Source organism: Moschus berezovskii, chromosome 8, assembly GCF_049115385.1.
Source record: "Moschus berezovskii isolate FMDL1 chromosome 8, NW_MosBer_1.0, whole genome shotgun sequence".
In the NCBI taxonomy this organism is placed as follows: domain Eukaryota; kingdom Metazoa; phylum Chordata; class Mammalia; order Artiodactyla; family Moschidae; genus Moschus; species Moschus berezovskii.
Genome location: NC_142467.1, coordinates 96,500,988 through 96,517,495, shown reverse-complemented (window position 1 = coordinate 96,517,495; position 16,508 = coordinate 96,500,988). Strand labels below are relative to the sequence as shown.

General features: G+C 58.8%; 2 protein-coding genes across 3 annotated transcripts; both read right to left on the bottom strand.

Moving 5' to 3' along the window:
* Positions 1-1,161: 1,161 nt before the first annotated feature.
* Positions 1,162-2,748, bottom strand: CTXN1 (cortexin 1). Its single transcript, XM_055430034.2, has 2 exons — positions 2,569-2,748; positions 1,162-2,209 (listed from the first exon to the last, which is right to left on the bottom strand). The coding sequence occupies exon 2, from the start codon at positions 2,187-2,189 to the stop codon at positions 1,941-1,943; it is 249 nt and encodes an 82-aa protein (XP_055286009.1). The 5' UTR covers positions 2,190-2,209; positions 2,569-2,748; the 3' UTR covers positions 1,162-1,940.
* Positions 2,749-3,331: 583 nt separating this feature from the next.
* TIMM44 (translocase of inner mitochondrial membrane 44) lies at positions 3,332-16,282 on the bottom strand. 2 transcript variants are annotated; one of them, XM_055430735.2, is made up of 13 exons: positions 16,157-16,282; positions 14,258-14,359; positions 12,261-12,431; positions 10,961-11,041; positions 9,875-10,024; positions 8,740-8,879; positions 8,354-8,439; positions 7,563-7,655; positions 7,344-7,468; positions 6,512-6,562; positions 4,766-4,855; positions 4,115-4,225; positions 3,332-3,816 (listed from the first exon to the last, which is right to left on the bottom strand). In XM_055430735.2, the coding sequence occupies exons 1-13, from the start codon at positions 16,199-16,201 to the stop codon at positions 3,697-3,699; spliced, it is 1,365 nt and encodes a 454-aa protein (XP_055286710.1). In that variant the 5' UTR covers positions 16,202-16,282; the 3' UTR covers positions 3,332-3,696. The 2 variants fall into 2 exon arrangements, with proteins under 2 accessions (XP_055286710.1, XP_088695089.1); XM_088838963.1 differs by lacking the exon at positions 16,157-16,282 and adding an exon at positions 14,897-15,119.
* Between the last annotated feature and the right edge of the window lie 226 nt (positions 16,283-16,508).

Here is a 16,508-nt window from a genome sequence, read left to right as displayed (position 1 = left end):
GTTAGAGGTGGGAGAGGGCTCAGAATGCTGGAGGGAGAATCTGAGCTAGAGAACCATTGCTTAAACTTCCTGGAATCTGAGGGGGGTATGCCAGGCAGGAGGGTGCGGTGGGCAGTGAAGCGACCCTTGGTGATTGTTTGGAGGGTCTTGGCCTGAGCCTGACTGAGGTGGGGGAGTCAGGTCCCCGGCCAGGGAAGGGTGATGGGTGGGCTGCCCATGTGTCAGGAAGTGGGAGGGAGGGGAGTGAGTCCCTGAGGTGGCCTTGCTCCCCAAGGGAGGGAGAGCTGGAGGGGGAGCAGAGAAGGGAGCAGAGCTGGGTAGAGGGCGGGGCTGGACTCCCGGCTTCTGTCAAAGGCCTCATGTTCCCAGGGGTGCTCCTGGGTCTCTCTCCCTGCCCGGCCCCCTCCATCAGCCTCCCTGAGGGTGCGGAGGCAGGGACAGACTGGTTCGGGCTGGGTGGGGGCACCAGGTGTCCTCCCACAGTACCGCCTTCCCCCAGATCTCACCAGTCCTCTAAGAGCTGGCAAATTTTTCTGTTCACGGAGCCTGTGCATTCACACAACCTTCCTTTTATAGCAACACTCAGTTTCTCCCCACACACGCTGCACACGGCTCCCCCGGGGCACACAACACTTCTCCCAGGCGGGTCATGGAATGGAGCCAACCCACTCTGTGACCACGGCCCCACCACACCAGACCTGAGGTTCCCGAAGTTGATGGTGGGACGGATGGATCAGGTCAGAGTGGTCTGGGGCTGCAGATATGGTCAGAGTGCCAGGAAGCCACGTCAGGTCTCGGAGACAACCTCCAGAGCTGGCTGAGGGTGCCCCATCCCAGCTCCCTACCAGGCTAAGTCCATCAATGGCCCCCAGAGTCGCCCCAAGTTAAGGGAAGGAAGGGTGGTCTTGGCTCTTTCTGGAATGGGGGAATTAGAGATACTTAGCAGCAGCAGCAGCCTCAATTCCCCAGAGCATGCATTTGGGTGTTTCTCAGCCCTGGGCAGCTTTTAAGTGTGTGCAAAAGAGCCCTGGGTTCAGATTCTAGCTCTGGCAAGTCATTGAACCTGTCTGGACCCAAGTCCCCAGGCCCGTAGAATGACGATGCTAACAGGATCCTGAAAATACAAGAGGCCAAGTGCAGAGTCGCTACCTCAGCACACTGCTTGGCATGCAGTAAGCGCTCAATAATAGCTTTTATTAACAGCATGGGTTCAGAGGCAAGGAGGAGTGAGAGGCCAGGGGAGGATCTGGGGAGGGGGTGTGGCAGAGGGATCAGGGGGAGGTCGCAGGGGAGCCAAAGAAGGGTGGAGGCAGTAACAGAGGCAGGGGCGGGCTGACCTGAACTGGGGCCTGGGCTGGCGGCGGGAGGGAACCTGTCTGCCCTCTCCTCCCGTGGATGGAGCCGCCCATCCTGGACACAGCAGCCATTGTCGCTCTTCAGGCTCTGTCTCTGGGGCAGGCCGCGCAGGGCATATTGGTATGCAGTATCCCACCCCGTGAGCCCAGGAGAGCCTGCCCCGCGAGCAAGCCGGAGCCCGAGGAGGGGCTCATGGTTTACGGGCGGGGTTGCGCGGGGTGGGGAGAGAGGATGGTCACAGAACAAGGAGGAAGGGAAAGGATACGGGGGTCTCCGAATCCAGGAATGGACAGGACACTCATGCTGCTGGGCGGCAGGACAACAGCAGAGAAACACCTACACGCTGGGGGCGGAGGGGCGGGACAGGGCAGGATAAAGGCACGAAGTGGGGCTCCGGCCTGGCCAGGAGGGAAGATGGGAGGGGTCTCGGGGGGAGGGCTTGGACTTCTCCTCATGTCCTCCCCACTCGGGCTGCGGGCTCGCGGGGCAGGGTCCCGAGCGCGGTCCAGGCCTGGCGGCGCCCCTCGTCAGATCGGCCCTGGGAGAGAGACCCCGCCGAGGGCCGGCCAGGGGCGCCGCACCGCTCAGACCAGCGCGTAGTCGAACTGCCCGCGCTCGAGCGCCTCCTTGTGGTCGGTCCAGGACGAGGCGGGCATGCGGCTGTAGGGGTCGAGCAGGATGCGCACGCAGCGCACCATCAGCAGCACCAGCACCACGAGCAGGCACAGCACGAAGGCGAACACGGTGCGCTGCTCCGCGTCCAGGCCCGCACCCACAGGCGGCCCCGTGGACGGCGGCAGCGGCTCGGGGGACAGCGTCCACGTCGCGCTCATGGCTCACATCGCCGCGCGCCCTGCGGAGGAGGGGCCCGCAGGGGCGCGCGGATGAAGCTGCGACCGCCCTCGCCCCCGCCTCGTCCCCTCCCGCCACCGACCCCTACTCCCTGCCGAGCCCCAGCCCCCGCCTGCGCCTAAGCCCCGGGGCTACGCCCATGCCCGGCCCGCGGGCACCCAACTCCGGGCGCGCTCGCAGGTGGGGACGCTATGAACAAGGAGAGGAAACCCCGACCCGGCCGGTCCGCGCACAACAGGTGCGAACGCGCGGTCCGGGGAGGTGGAGGGGGCTGGACGCGGCTCCCCCGCCCCACTCCCTTTGTTCTTGCGTCCCGGGGACCCCCCTCCCCCACCACCCCCGTCCCGCCGCGCCCCTCACCCTGGCCTGGACCGGGACCGGGACCCAGCGCCCGGCAGCCTCGCTGTCTTCCGGGACCCGCACCCTGTCAGCTCCTGGCCTCTCCGCGGCGGCCGCGGCGGCGGCCCCGGCTCTGCCCACCCCACCCGCCCCTGGAGCCGCGGAGACCGAGGCAGGCGAGCAGCGCGCGAGCCGGGCCGCCGCGGCTGTTCCCATGGCGACGGGGGGGGCGGGGCCGCCGCGGGGGGCGGAGGCTGCGCAGGGAGCGGCGCTCGCGCCCGCGACCCCGCCCCGCCCACCGGGAAAGCCGGGCCCCGCCCCGAGCCGCTGCAGAGACCACCGCCCCCAAAGAACCGTGAGCTCCGAGGACTTCACCCTCCTACCCCCACCAGTACTCCTAAACCTCCCAGCCCGACCTCAGCTCCCACAGCCCCATTCTCCTCTGCAACTGACCCCTCAGTTTCCCTGTTTGGAGCATCCCAGTGCCCCAAAAACTCATTCCAGCGCTAAAGGTCCTCTGGCTCCAGGGACCCCAACCTTCAAGAGACCCCATCCAGGTCACCGAAAACCTCCACAGCTTTTCTTGTCATTGTCCCCCTCACCCCCACACATACCCAGGATGGGCAGGGTCTTGCCCAGGTGAAGCCGCCCCTTCTTCTGTTGCAGCTTCTTTAGTGACCACGACAGCCTCCCCATCACCACTGGGCTGGCCCACCCCCCACCTCCTCCCCAGTCCCAGCTCCCCCACCCCAGTGACAGACACCCTGGACAACCCAAGTTGTTCTCTTGCACTTTGGTGATTTATTATTTCCAAATCTCTGCTTATATACAGGATAACAAGGGCACTGTTTAAAAAAAAAAAAAGGAGCTAAAATGGCCTGGCTGATGTGGCCAGTGGGCCCAGGCCCCACTGCTCTGTCCCGGGAGGGAGTGCCTGGTCTGAGGCCCGCAGGCCAGCAGCCCACCAGGGGGCCAATGCAGCCCCCTACCCTCCCCGCCCCATCCAGCCAGTGTTGCAGCTGGCCTGGCAGAGCAGGGGCAGAGCTGACAGTCCTGTCCCCAGAGGTCTGGCTGCTGCAGGTGGACGCCAGTTCATTGCATGTCCACAGTGAGGGTCAGCCCTGGAGGGCCCAGGCATGGCCGCCATGCTCAGAGGATCTGCTCTGTGCTGGAGGCCGAGATGTCCAGGAGCCGCCAGGCCGCATAGGGGTTCAGCTCATCCTGGTCTCGGCAGAGTGCCCACACATACAGCATTCGCAGTACCTTGTCCTGCGGAACCCAGGAAGGGTGAGGGCTGGAGGCGGGGAGCACCTGGTACCCACACCAAAAGGAGGGCAGGGTGATGCTGCAGCCACATCAGGGCTGGGAGGGAGCGGGTCTGGGGTGTTGGCCTGGGTCTGGGATCCAGAGCAGAGGCTGGGACAGAGGCTGGGACTCAGGACTTGGTCAGACCAGACAGATCAGTGGCCCTCTGACCTCCACCAGGCCCAGCTCAAGGTGCTGTCCTGGTGCCCTGCACTGCAGGGAACTCAGTGTATGCCCTGCCCCTCCCTTCCTGCCCACTCACCGGGTTGCCCTCAACCACCTCGCCCTTGGGGTTCTTGATCACCATCACCATCTGGGCCTGGAAGGTGATGATCAGCACTGGCCCCTGCTCCATCATCTTGCCCATGGCCAGCTGCAGGGGGTGGGGACAGGGTGGATGGGCCTCAGAGAGTGGTCCCTGGTGCCTTCCTTACAGCCCCATCCAGGGGCAGACCCGAGCTTCAGCACTCCAGGCCTACCACCTCCCACTGGTCTGTTTCCAGTAGGCACTTCCCAACTGTGAGCAGAATCTGAATTGCTGAAGACCCAGACAGGATCCCTGGACTGAGGCTTTGTAGACACACAGAGGCCTCTCAGAGCCACCCGTCTTCCATACGGGTGTGGGCTCCCCACACAATCGTGGCAGAGAGACCAGTGGGGGCCTCAGTGGTCCCAACAGAGCCCCCACCTTTCTCAGTGAAGGTGCAGGGAGAGCCCTGGCCTCAGAAGCCCCTGGATCTGGGCAGCAGCACCCCTGGGCCACCACTTGCTGGAGAATTCCCAATCCCAGGACTATGGAAAGTCTTCAGTGAAAGCGACCTTACTTCTCCAGGGAGGAGCTCACCCCTCCCAGCTGAGCACAATTCAGAGAAGCACCCCTGCCCCTCCACCCCACCCTGGAAGAGGCACTCACATCGATGTTGTCAATGTCCAGGATGCGGGAGTGGAACTGGAGGCCCAGAGCCTTGGCCTGCTGGATCGGGTGGGCCAGTTGGCTGTAGGTCTGCAACAAGAAGCCGAACATGCCCATGGGACCGGTCATTCTCAAGTAAGCCATGTCAAAGCACCTGGGAGCCGGGGGCACCACACACCCCAGGCCGGTAGTGGGCTCACAGGCGAGGTTTCAGGCTTTCAGCTCATGTACCTCGCAAAAAGGGCTCCCGCGCCAGGAGTAACAGATGCCAGGAGCAGGCAGGCTGGTGCCACCCTCTTGCTGGCGCGAGTCACACACTTCCCTCTCATTACCAAGACAGCACTGTATCACCACTATTGAAAGCGGTATTAATCAGTGAGGTTGGGAGCGCTCCTGGAATGCAAACAGGAACATGCTCCTGGAAAGGTAAGTTGAGGCCTCTCTGGCTGATGCAGAACATTCTCCTGTGGATCCTGGCCTGGAACCAAACGCTTTTTTCTAGGATTCATCCTGCCCCACGGCTGCACTGGGGTAAGCTGCCTGGGTCTGCCTGCTTCTCCCTGACCAGTGCCTGTGGGTGTGGGTGGCTCCTTAGCTGCAGGTGGTCTGTTCCTCCTATGGGGGCAAAGACACCATAGCCCTCCCGTGCCTGCTTCCAAGCCTGGGATACAGCAGTTTTGCATCTCAATGGAAGACATTCCAACAGCACCCACTTTTTATGCAACTAATGGACACACCAAATGAAAAGAAAAAAAAGAAAAGGTGCCAATCTGAGTTCTGGTGTGCTTTCTTAAAGATGACATTCTCAGAACGCCCCTGTGTGAGTGGCTTCAACTTCAGCTGTGTTTCTAGGGGCACCAGCAGCAGCTCTCGGGTAGAGATAACCAGTCACATCTTAACAGTCCCAAAGTAAAAAAAAAAAAGAACAACCCACTCATAAACTCCTGCTGGATTAGTCACCGTGCAGGGGAGTATTTAAAAAGAAAATCTGACATCTCTGCTTTTTCCAACTTGTTTGTGAGCTGGGTACAGAAGAGAATCAGCCAAAAGAGATTCTGGATTATTTAGTATCAAGAAGCTGGGGCGTGAAGAAAAACAAACTCCCAGAAGACACAGGTCAAGGAGTCAGAAGGATGGGGCAAGGTGGCCCTCTGGGGACAAGCAGGCTGCCAGGAAGGGACAGGGCAGATGGGGTGCTCTTGAGGCCGCCTGACCTGCCACCATGCAGCCCAGCCCTGCCCGTGGCCTGGGACCTGGAGCTCCAATTCCAGGAACAGCTAGGCCTCCTTAAGACACGCAGCTCTTACCCACGCAGAAATATATCAATGTCTGCTTGGATCTATGTTTGAGGATCTCGCAATGAGAAAAACAGCTAATGAATCCATCCAATGCTGCCTGTGTGGGAGCTCTGCTTTGGTGTCCCCAAAGCACCCTCTTGATCCCCAAGGAATGAACCCAGTGATGTAACCCTGGCCTCGGGAAGGGGGGCTGTGAGGCCTCCCACCCCACTTGCTGGCCAGCACCTGTGACCCCCACGCACAGAGTGAACATCTGATGCACGCCAGGGTTCCCCAGTGTCCCTTTCTACCCACTTCCCTGACCCCTGGATCCCCTGCAGCCACCCCCACCTCCAAAACCCCCACCCCTATCAAGCTTTTCCTGGATGGAGCCACCCAAGCAGATCTCCGCCAAATTGTTATTTCTTCTTCGACCTAAACAGGGGGAAAAATGGCAGCGAGCACTCACAGCTTCATAGCACCAGTCTTTGAGAATGTCAAGTTCCCCAGAAATCATGGCCTAAAAAGGGAAAGACAAAAACCAAGTATGAGAATGAAAGTGGGCTTTGGAGGCAGGGAGATACTGCTGGAGAATGTTCTCCAGGGAGACCCTTTCCTCAGCAGCCTCCAAGTCTGGGGAAGGGAGACCAGGCCAGGCTGGGGCAGTGGGAGGGGAGCTCCCTCAGCTAACAGTGGGACAGCCCAGGATGGGTCCCCACGGTCTGTGGGAAGGAAGAGGAAAGTGGCAGTGGTCTGAGGTCTGGTCCCAGCCGGGAAACTGAGCCAAGGTGGCCAGGCAGGAGCAGCCCGCCTGCCCTGGGGACAAAGCTCTAGATGGCCTGGCCCAGGAGGGACAGGGCAGAGCGGGGGCAGAGGGGGAGGACTCCCAGAGTGCAAGGACAGAAGCTGCCACAGGAACTGGATGTGGTGAGGGTCCTGTGGGGTGGGAGGCGCTGTGGGGGAACCACAGGGCATAGTGGGGGTGGGGGCTGAGATGACCTCACCCCAGAGGATCCCGCCTGGGCTCGGGCTGCTGCTTTTGGGAGTTGCTACCTTTTCACCTCCTCCGAGTGTCCTGAGGAAGCTGGGAATGTGGAGGAGGAAGGGCCTCTGGAGGAGGAATCGGATGTTCAGAGGACCAGGGGCAGGGGGGGCGCTCCCTGTAGTCCCACTAGGCCACGCCACAGGCCTCTGTATGGGCGGGGCTGCAGGGTTCCCAGGCTCCAGCCAAGGTTGGTGGCCATGGAGGGGCAAGGATGTGGCAGGGAAAAGGCAGAACACCTTGCCAGGCACAAACCCACCTCCAGGACATTGGGGATGATGTCATTCTCGCACTGCTGCAGGAAGCGGTCCTTGTCAAAGGCGGGGTCCACACGCAGGATCTCTGTGAGCACCTCTGACATCTCTGTCTTCGAGAACAGGCCCCCTGGGATGGCCAAGCCAGCAGGGCAGTGAGGGCCTGGGACTCTGCCCCCTGGCCGGCTCAGGGTGAGGGGATGGTCCTGGGGTGGCCCACTCACCTAGCAAGTCCGTGACCTTGTCTGTCAGCACACGGGACGCCCGGATGAAGGCGTTGTCGCTCTCGTCATACTTCATCTTCATCTCGAAGAACCCTGTGGCAGGTGGCGGGTAGGGTCAGGGCTCAGGGGCCCCTACCAGAAAGACACCCCGCTCCATCACAGCCCCCCTGAGCAGGCTGGGTAACTGAGGGGGCCTCTCCAAGGCAGCTTCTTCCTCTAGAGACCAGGGCCTGTGGGTCAATCTCAGGGTGGGGATATGGAGACCCTGCCACCACGAGCTTGGGGGGCTGTGTGAACCGTGGGGGGCCACCTCCACTGGCAGCTGCTTTCACTGCAAAGGAAACACAGGCTTCTGGGAATCCCTATGGAAGGAGGGACAGGGCTCCCTGTCAGTGAAAGGGAAGCCAGGGGCCCCACAGCAGGCAGAGCACGCTGGGCCTTGAGCTGGTTCCTGGCTTGTGAGGTGGGGTGTATAGGGGCCAAATCCCCAGCTGTACCACTGGGGTGGGGATGGGGGGCACTCACACCTGCCTGCCACACAACACACTGGCTCTAGTCAAGATGGAGACCCAGCCCCGACGGCAGAGCCCCTGCCGCCTGAGATGTACTGGGTGCGTCCCCCCAGGCCTCCTGAGGCCCACACTCCTCCGCTCACGCGCTGGGAGGCTCTGAGCAGTGACTGGCCCCTCAGGCCCCCGTCTCCTCCTCTGTCTGGTGCCCGCCCCTGAGGAAGCGCTCGGTGAGCGTCCCTCACTGCCCTGCACTGGGCCGTTCTGAGTGGGGACACTCACGATTGAACACCACATTGTTGTCCCTGAAGTCCTTCCATTGCTGGTACCACCTGGAATCCTTGTGCAGCACGACCCCCAGCGCCTCTCTGGGGAAGACCAGGGAAGCCAGTGAGCGCAGCGCGGGGGCCGCTCCCGCGGGGAGAAGGACCAGTCAGACAGTGTGATGATGCTGGCCTCACCTCCCAGCCTCCTGCCTTCTCATTTCCCCTGCCCATCCCCCCCACCTTCATTCTCTCAGGGAGCCAGGGAACCTTGGGCAGAAAGAAACCCCACGAGCAGACTCGGGTCGGAACCCTGTGTGGTCCTCAGAGACAGAAAATGCTGCAGGTGGCTAAAAAGGGAGGTGGAGACGGGGCGGGAAGGCCCCTGACCGGTCTGGCACCTACTCGTTGGCCTCAAACACTTTCTCCTCCTTGAATTTCTCTCCAGCGAACTCCTTCCTTTTCCGGAGCCGCTCAGGTCGCCGATAGGGCCCGGTCTGTCCCAGGACACTCTCGTCAATCTCCTTCTTGACAGTCTCCACGCCCTGCAGAGCACAGCCGGGCGTGGGCGTTGGGCGACCCCTGGACACCCCCAACCAGAAACTGTACACCCACCCTGGCTCCAGGTCTCAAGGTCACCTGCTTTGCAGGTGTAGGTCAAGGATTTGTTGAAGCCTCAGGGGGAGGCAGATGCTCGCTGCTGAGAGGAGACCCTGGCTATCTGACTTCTGCCCCTGACTCCCCCCGACTCCCACCAACCCCTGCTTTAAGAGCAGCCCCCAGACGACCCTCACATTCTGAGGTCGATTCCCCCGTCTCCCTGGAAACCTCCCTTCAGGTGGGGAGAAACCAGAAACTGGAGGGGCATCCTGAGTGGCCCCTGCCCCATGACTCCCATCCAGGCTGACCCAGTCTGTGGATCCCGACTTCCTCCAGAACCCATTTCCCTCCCAGCCCCACCACCCGGGACGCTCTCCGGCCGCCTTTGAGCCGCTGCCCAAGTCCTCACTGGTGGCTGTGCTTTCAGGATAAAACCTGAACTCTTCCGTATGGCCCCCAGGCCCCTGCAGTGGCTCTGGTCACACACAGTTGGCCCCGGTGCCCCCAGCTGGCAATGCCTGCTCCCCTGGCCTGGAGCCGCCCCTAGATGCTCCTGTCATGGTACTCAGAGCTGCCTGCCCCTTCCCTGTCCCCATGCCTGTCCTGCAATCCTTTGAGAGCAGCAGCTCGGACCTTCTCTCCTATGGCCCTGTGGCCAGCGGAAGGCCCAGTGTGCGGTAAGGTCTTCACAGAATAAATTTAGGACCTCAAGTGACCGGGAGCGACAGTCTCGGGGTTTTGGGCCAGACCTAAGGGTGTCAGCCACTGACTGCGGGCTGGAGGCTCTCGGTCTGTTAACCCGTAGCTCCCTAGGGGCCACGATTTGCCCAAGACCAGCCGGCTGGGAGGGGCTGAGCCCAGAGACGGGAACTTGGCTCCCTGGGGTTGGGAGCAGGCCAGAGCCTAGAGTGCCCGAGGGCACGAGCCCAGCCCAGCTCACCTGGGAGAGGGCTTTGAAGGCAGCAGTCCGGCCAAGCTTCTCCCCACCTTTGGACACTGACTCGGCAGACTGCTTGGCGGTCTTGGCTGCTTCTTCCACACCTTCCTTGATTTTCCGGCCAAGGTCACTTTTACTGACTTCATCAAGACTCTACTGAGACGGAGAAAGGGGAGGTGTCAACATGGCACAGGCTGAGGGCTGGCAGGAGCTCCTCCAGGGCTAAGGGCCAACCAGGCAGAAGGAGAGCAGGAGCAGACAACCTGAGCTTGTCTGGCTGGTGGAGCTGTGACTGGGGTATGTGCGTGCTTGACAAGGGTGCCTCCGACTTCTGGGGCACTGGGCCTGGGGCTGCAGGCACGGAGCAGACAGGAGCCCCAGCCCTCCCAGGATACACAGGAGTGGCAGCCACAGGTGGCGGGGAGGCAGGAAGAAGGTGAGGAGGTGTGCATGGAGCTGGGCTGGCTTCAAAGCCCTGCCCCTCTCTCCTGGAGATGCAGGAGACTCCAGTTCGATCCCTGGGTTGGGAAGATCCCCTGGAAAAGGGCATGGCCACCCACTCCAGTATTCTTGCCTGGAGAATCCCATGGACAGAGGAGCCTGGTGGGCCACAGTCCATGGGTCACAAGACTGAAGCGACTTAGCAGGCAGGTCCCTCTCTCCATACCAGAAGAACAGAAAAACCAAACAGAAGCAACAAAGAAGAAAGCCCTCCAGGAAAGTCACTCCCACCTCCACCCTCACCTTGGGGCAAAGTGCTCCCCTCCTGTCCTAAGGAGGGAAGAAAAACATCCTCATTTCACCCTCCTGACTGTAGCACAGAGGCTTCTAACTTAAGCAGGCCAGTGAACTGCAGGCCAGTGGGTTGGTCTGACCTCGCCCTTCTTCCTGAGGGCATCCTGGACTTTATCTCCGGAAAGCCTCTGGAGTGCACAGGCTGCTCACCACTCCAGCCTACACAGTGCTGGCTGCCAGTTTCTCCTGTGGCTCCCAGCACTGCCCCCGCCCCCCCAACTCCTCTGCCAGAGGTGAGAACAAATAGGCCCTGCAGCCTCGGCTAAGAGGCCCTGGGAGCCCTGAGGCCATTACCTCCTTGACGGTGCCCGTGATCTCCCCCAGCTTCTTCCTGATCACCTCGCTTGTCCGCAGGGTTTCCGATTCAATGGTTCTCTAGGGGGAAGGACATTGTGTCTTGGGGTTGTGCTGCACAGTCCAAAGAGCCTTTTCTCAGCAGTCCCTTCCTAGACACCTCTGCTTCTCTTGCCCTTCCCCTTCAGCCTGCCCAACGGGTCCCTCCCTTCCGCCCAGGGTCCCTGGCTGCCCCCCAGCCTGGCATGAAGCCTGGACAGGGACCCTCCTGAGCACAAAGCCCCAGGCCCCGAATCTCTCTTTGGGCAGCAGTGGGTGAACTCGCCTATCTGCTCATCAGTGATATGTTGAGGGTGGTGGTGGTGGTGGAGGTGCTGTTCCCACTCTGCCCCCACCCAGGCACCCTGCCCCAACCTCAGCCTCCTCTGCCCCCGGGTGGCCCCTCAGCCCACTCCTCTTCCTTAATGACAAGGAAGGGCACTCTCCCATAGGGTGGAATCCCCACAGAGAGTTTAGCGGAGACTCGGAGGGAACAGGCCTCACTGCACCAGCGGCCCGGGATGGGGGGGTCAACACAGCAAAACACCAAGGGACCTGGGGCATCTGGGTCAAGTGCCCATACCCCAGGCTCAGCCACCCACAGGGGAGATGGCGGGGCTCTGCATCTGCCTCACAGAGCCCTCGCGGGCAGACAGATAAAGGGCCACAGGCATGTTCACAGGCAGCTGAAAGTTGTTTGGGTATTTCTGTACACTCTAATGGAAAAACCCAAGTTTTTGGCCAAGCGACCATGTAACAATTACACTAGCCCTGGAACCCACTTTCTACCCATTTCACTCAGAGGTCCTCCGGAGTACACATCTCAAACCTAGTGCCTGAGAGACCTATGGAGATGCAGATTCTTCTTTTTTTTTTCCTTTTTTATTTTTAATTGGAGATAACTGCTTTACAATGTTGTGTTGGTTTCTCCTGTAGAGCAGTTCGAGTCAGCCGTAAGTATACACATGTCCCCCTCTCTTGAGCCTCCCCTACAATGCAAATTCTGACACAGGAGATCCAGAAAGCCCTCCGTGTGTTGATCTGTGTGTCAAGGAAGCTGCAGGCTCACCACAGACCCAGAAGGCTGAGTGGCTCCCCCGCCCCTTACTCCCCATCATCAGGGACCCTGACAGCTGGGGCACTGCGCCACGGGAATTCCTGGCTCCAGGGAGCAAGTAAGAGGTGAGATAGGTTAATCAGTGATTAACATACTGGGTTGGCCAATAAGTCTGTTCAGAGATGAGTCGCGAAGGGGACTCACGTATTTCCTCCTGGCTTCCTGGAGCGCATCTGACTCTTCCAGCTTCTTGGCCTCGTCTCGGAACTTTTTTATACTTTCTTTCATTTCTTTGTTTTTGGCTAATTCCTGTTTGATGTTATCAAGCAAGCCGGAGAGAAAGCCTTTTCTGCTTCCAGAGGAATAGAATTTGGACTAGAAAGAATGTAGAAAGAGACAAAGGATTTTTTTTTTTTAATTTTCTATTTTCTGTTGATAAAGGTTTAACAATGAAGAGCGCTCTCTTTGCAGAAGAGTAGAAGAGGCACACTTTAAAAAACTATTAGGTGATAAACTGTGGGGCACCCAGGCAACAAGATATTATTCAGCAATAAAAAGAAATGAGGCCAGGGACTTCCCTGGTGGCACAGCAGATAAGAATCCACCTGCCAATGCAGGAGACATGGGTTTGATCCCTGGTCCAGGAAGATCCCACATGAGGCCCCGCTCCATGCACTGCCCTGCCCAAGACACGGGCTTTGGGGTCAGACACAGCTGGGTTTAGATCCTGGCTTCTCCTCCTTCGCAGGCTCATGAAAGAGAAAGCTTCAAAAATGATTGTGAGCGAGTGACTCAGATCACGGGGACATGGCCTCGTGTGCTTGACTGCTCCCACTTCTGAGGGTGCATGGGGTCCACCACCAGGCCTGGGGACTTACCCTACCAGTTTCAGGGGCAACAGCCTCCCTGGCTAATATCGAGCCCTAGCAAAAGAGGTGGAAAGTGTGGGTGCTGCCCCAGAGGTGGGTGGCCAGGCCTGGTGCTGGTCCAGATGAGTCCTGGCCAGTCCTTCTCCAGGGGAAATCCAGGTTCCAAGAGTGTCAGGGCCTGCATCAGCTCACAGCAGCTCCACCACTCTCCCCAGGGCTGTGGACTGGGTGGCAGTGGTGGGGGGCGGGCAGATCAGAGACTGGACAACTAATGGGAAAGACACGCCCCACACCTGCAGCAGCCCCAGGACACGGCTGGGGAGACAGGCCAGCACAGGTAACTAGAGGGCTGTGCTGAGACTCAAAGGGAAGGGAGGGTGTGGAAGTGGAGTCAGTGTGAGGTTTGGGGCTTTCCTCCCCATGGTGCTGAAACAGCAGCAGTTGAGGAGGAGTGACGGGGAGGGCAAAAGCTCTAGAAAATGCTGTTTCTGACAAACAACATCAAGAGTAAGAGAGCTATCGGGGCTTCCCTGGTGGTCCAGTGGTTTAGAATCCACCTGCCAACACAGGGGACATGGATTCGATCCCTGATCCAGGAAGATCCCACTTGTTGTGGGGCAACTAAGCCCTAGCGCCACAATTACCGAAGCCTCTGAGCCCGAGAGCCTATGCTCTGCAACAGGAAAAGCTTACACAATGAGAAGCCCGCGAACGGCAACTGGAAAGTAGCCCCCACTCGCTGCAACTAGAGAAAGCCCCAGGCATAGCAACCAAGACCCAGGATAGCTAGAAATAAAATTATGCAAATTTTATATATAAATTTTATAAAAATATAAAAACTAACATTATATAAATATATAAATATAAAATCATATAAAAACAAAATTATATAAATTTTGTATAAAAATATAAATGTAAAAGTTTTATAAATAAATACAATAAAACATAATAAAGGTAAGGCCGGTCTAGCCTGGGAAAACCCAGGTCCAGGAGATGTGTGACTCTGCGAATGCAAATGCCCATGGGGCCATCTCCCAGAAGCAAGGCCCAGCTCTGCTTGAAGGACCCAGACGTGCGACCCAGTAGGGGGTGCATTTCAGCTCCGCTGCAGGGATCCCACTCCACCCTGGGAGGCAGGAGCCCCACCCCCAAGTGTGCCGAGCACTTCCAGATACCAAGAGCACCAGGCCCACTGGGCTCTGTGACTCCAGAAGGCCTGCCCATCAGACGCCCTGGCAGTGTGGGCAGCATCCTGCAGGCCTCTTCTGTCACCTATGCCTGACTCTCACACCTCCCCTTCCAGCCAGCTCGCTCACGTCTTGAGTCACTCACCAGGGTCAGCTCTCCACTAGGCCGGGGCAGCTGGCAGGTACCATGGGGCAGTGGCAATAGACTGTGGCTGGACAGGAGATGGACTCCGCTGCCAACACATCTCTAATCGAGGGAGAAGAGATAAAGATCCATTTAGACCAGAGGGTGATGAGGAAGGAAGGAAATAGGCCACCTAAAAGAGCAGAGATTGCTAAGACTCATCTGACGATTTTTATCCCATGCCACTGCATGCTTGATGCTCGACCATCTTCTCAAATTCTGAGAAGCCAGTGGAATCTGGTAGAAAGAGAAAATCTTGGAACCGTACCTGCAGGGCCCACATGTACCCTTCCGACTCTGAACCTGGGGGAAGCGAGATAGGTCCTAGGAAATGCCAACCTATGGTGGAAGAACACTAAAGGCTAAATGTGCCAGTCTGATTTAAGGCCTTAGTCTGAAAATGGGCATGCTGAGCCTTGATGCTGGTAGCAGCCAGTATTCTCTCACCAGCCTTCTCTACTTCTGCCAGCCTTGGAGGATCAGAGGTCTGGGCTTTCAGAGGTACGCTGATAACTTACTGTCCCAGGAACGACCCAGCAATAAGCCTACCATGTCCTGATCCAGGGTTGGGATGAGAGAAGAGCAACTTAGGGGAGTCACCTGGGCAGACAGATGCTGGTAACCTCATGTGAAAGGCATTTCTTCTCTGACCAAATGATGAACTTAAGCTCCAGGAGGGAAGCTCCATGTAGGTCCTGTTCACTGCTGCATCCTAGCACCCAGCGTGGAGCTAGTAACACAGATGTCAATGACCTGACAAAATCACATTTCCATCTCTACAATCCCTGGGCCTCTCCTCATCCTGTTCCATGCTTCCTGTCTCCAGGAACTCTAAGCAACATACAGACTTACACAGATGCTATGATCTCCTATAGCTACTCAAAAGTAACTCCTGTGAGTTATCAAAACTTTTGTTTTAATTGCTTTGTTGTTTTCTTCTTCTAAATGCCTACAGCCATTGGTCCTGGAGCCACCGACGTCAGCAGCAGCCTGAAGTTGAAGCGGATTGCTCTCTAATTGGGAAGGAAAACCCCACAGGAGGATGGAAACTGAAGGTGGCTCCTCTTTTGTCTTGTGCCCAAATCCAAACACCTGTGCACGCAGCCTTCAAACCCTGACTCAAAAGACAATCAGTCCAGAAGGAAAGCTCTGCCCTGAGTCAGAAACACCTTGTTTCTCCTGACACTCAGATTCCTGTGAGATAACTTTCCTTCCTAGCCTAAGCTTTGGGCCAGGTCAACCACCCTGCTAGCTCTGAGACTGTGGGCAGCTTGCTTAGCACGTCTGAGCTCCCAGTTTCCTAACCTGTTGAAATAGCATCAAATAGTAGCAACGGGAGTACTATTTTCCCAATGCACTTTATACGCCTTGATCCCCAAGGCATCTGTGAGCCCAGATTCTCAGCCAGGGCGACAACCACCTCCCGTACTTTCAGAGCATTAGGAGGAGAGACGGAAAGTGCTCCTGGTCGCGGACGAAGCATATAAAGCCGAGTCGTGACTGTCACGGTTTTCTGCCTTTTCCTCGCCACTGTTTCTCCACGGAGCGCCACGGTCACCATTCACTCCTCGGTACACGTGGGGTCAGCCAGAAATGAGGGGCGATCCTCTTCCTGCCCGGCTCCATGCATTACTGCCCCGGGCCGGACAGTCTCGGCTCCCCCGCCCTCAGGCCTAGCTCCAGGCCCCACGTTACCGGGTCCCCGCCCCGGCCTCGGCTGACCCAGTGACCAAACTCTGAGTCTCTCGCGGAGCCCAGGGAAGAGGCAAAGAGGTCAAAGACCTGGGGACAGCGAGATCCTGGAGGTCGCGGGTCCGCAGCTCCCTAGTCCCGCCCTCCTGGCCCCGCATATCTGCTCACCCGCGGGCAGCGGCACCAGCCTGCCCGCAGCGCCGCCGCCGCCATGCTGGAGGATCCCGTGTGACCTTCTCGGGGCGCAACTCGATACCGTCATCCGCCGCGTCTGCCTGGTAGGGTCTGGGCCTGGGAAAAGCAAGACCTGGGGGCGGGGTTTGTGAAAGAAAGGGCGTATCATGGGACAGGGCTCCAAGGAAGGAGGGGCCGGGGAGGGAGGTCCACAATAGGGGCGTGGCCTCACAGAGGGCGGGAGAGTCCTAGAGAGCTAGGCCTCTGATAGGGCAGAGTTTCGGAAGAGCGGGGCCTGTGACTGGATGTGACCTGGGGGGCGTGTACTCCTGTGTGGCAGAGACCT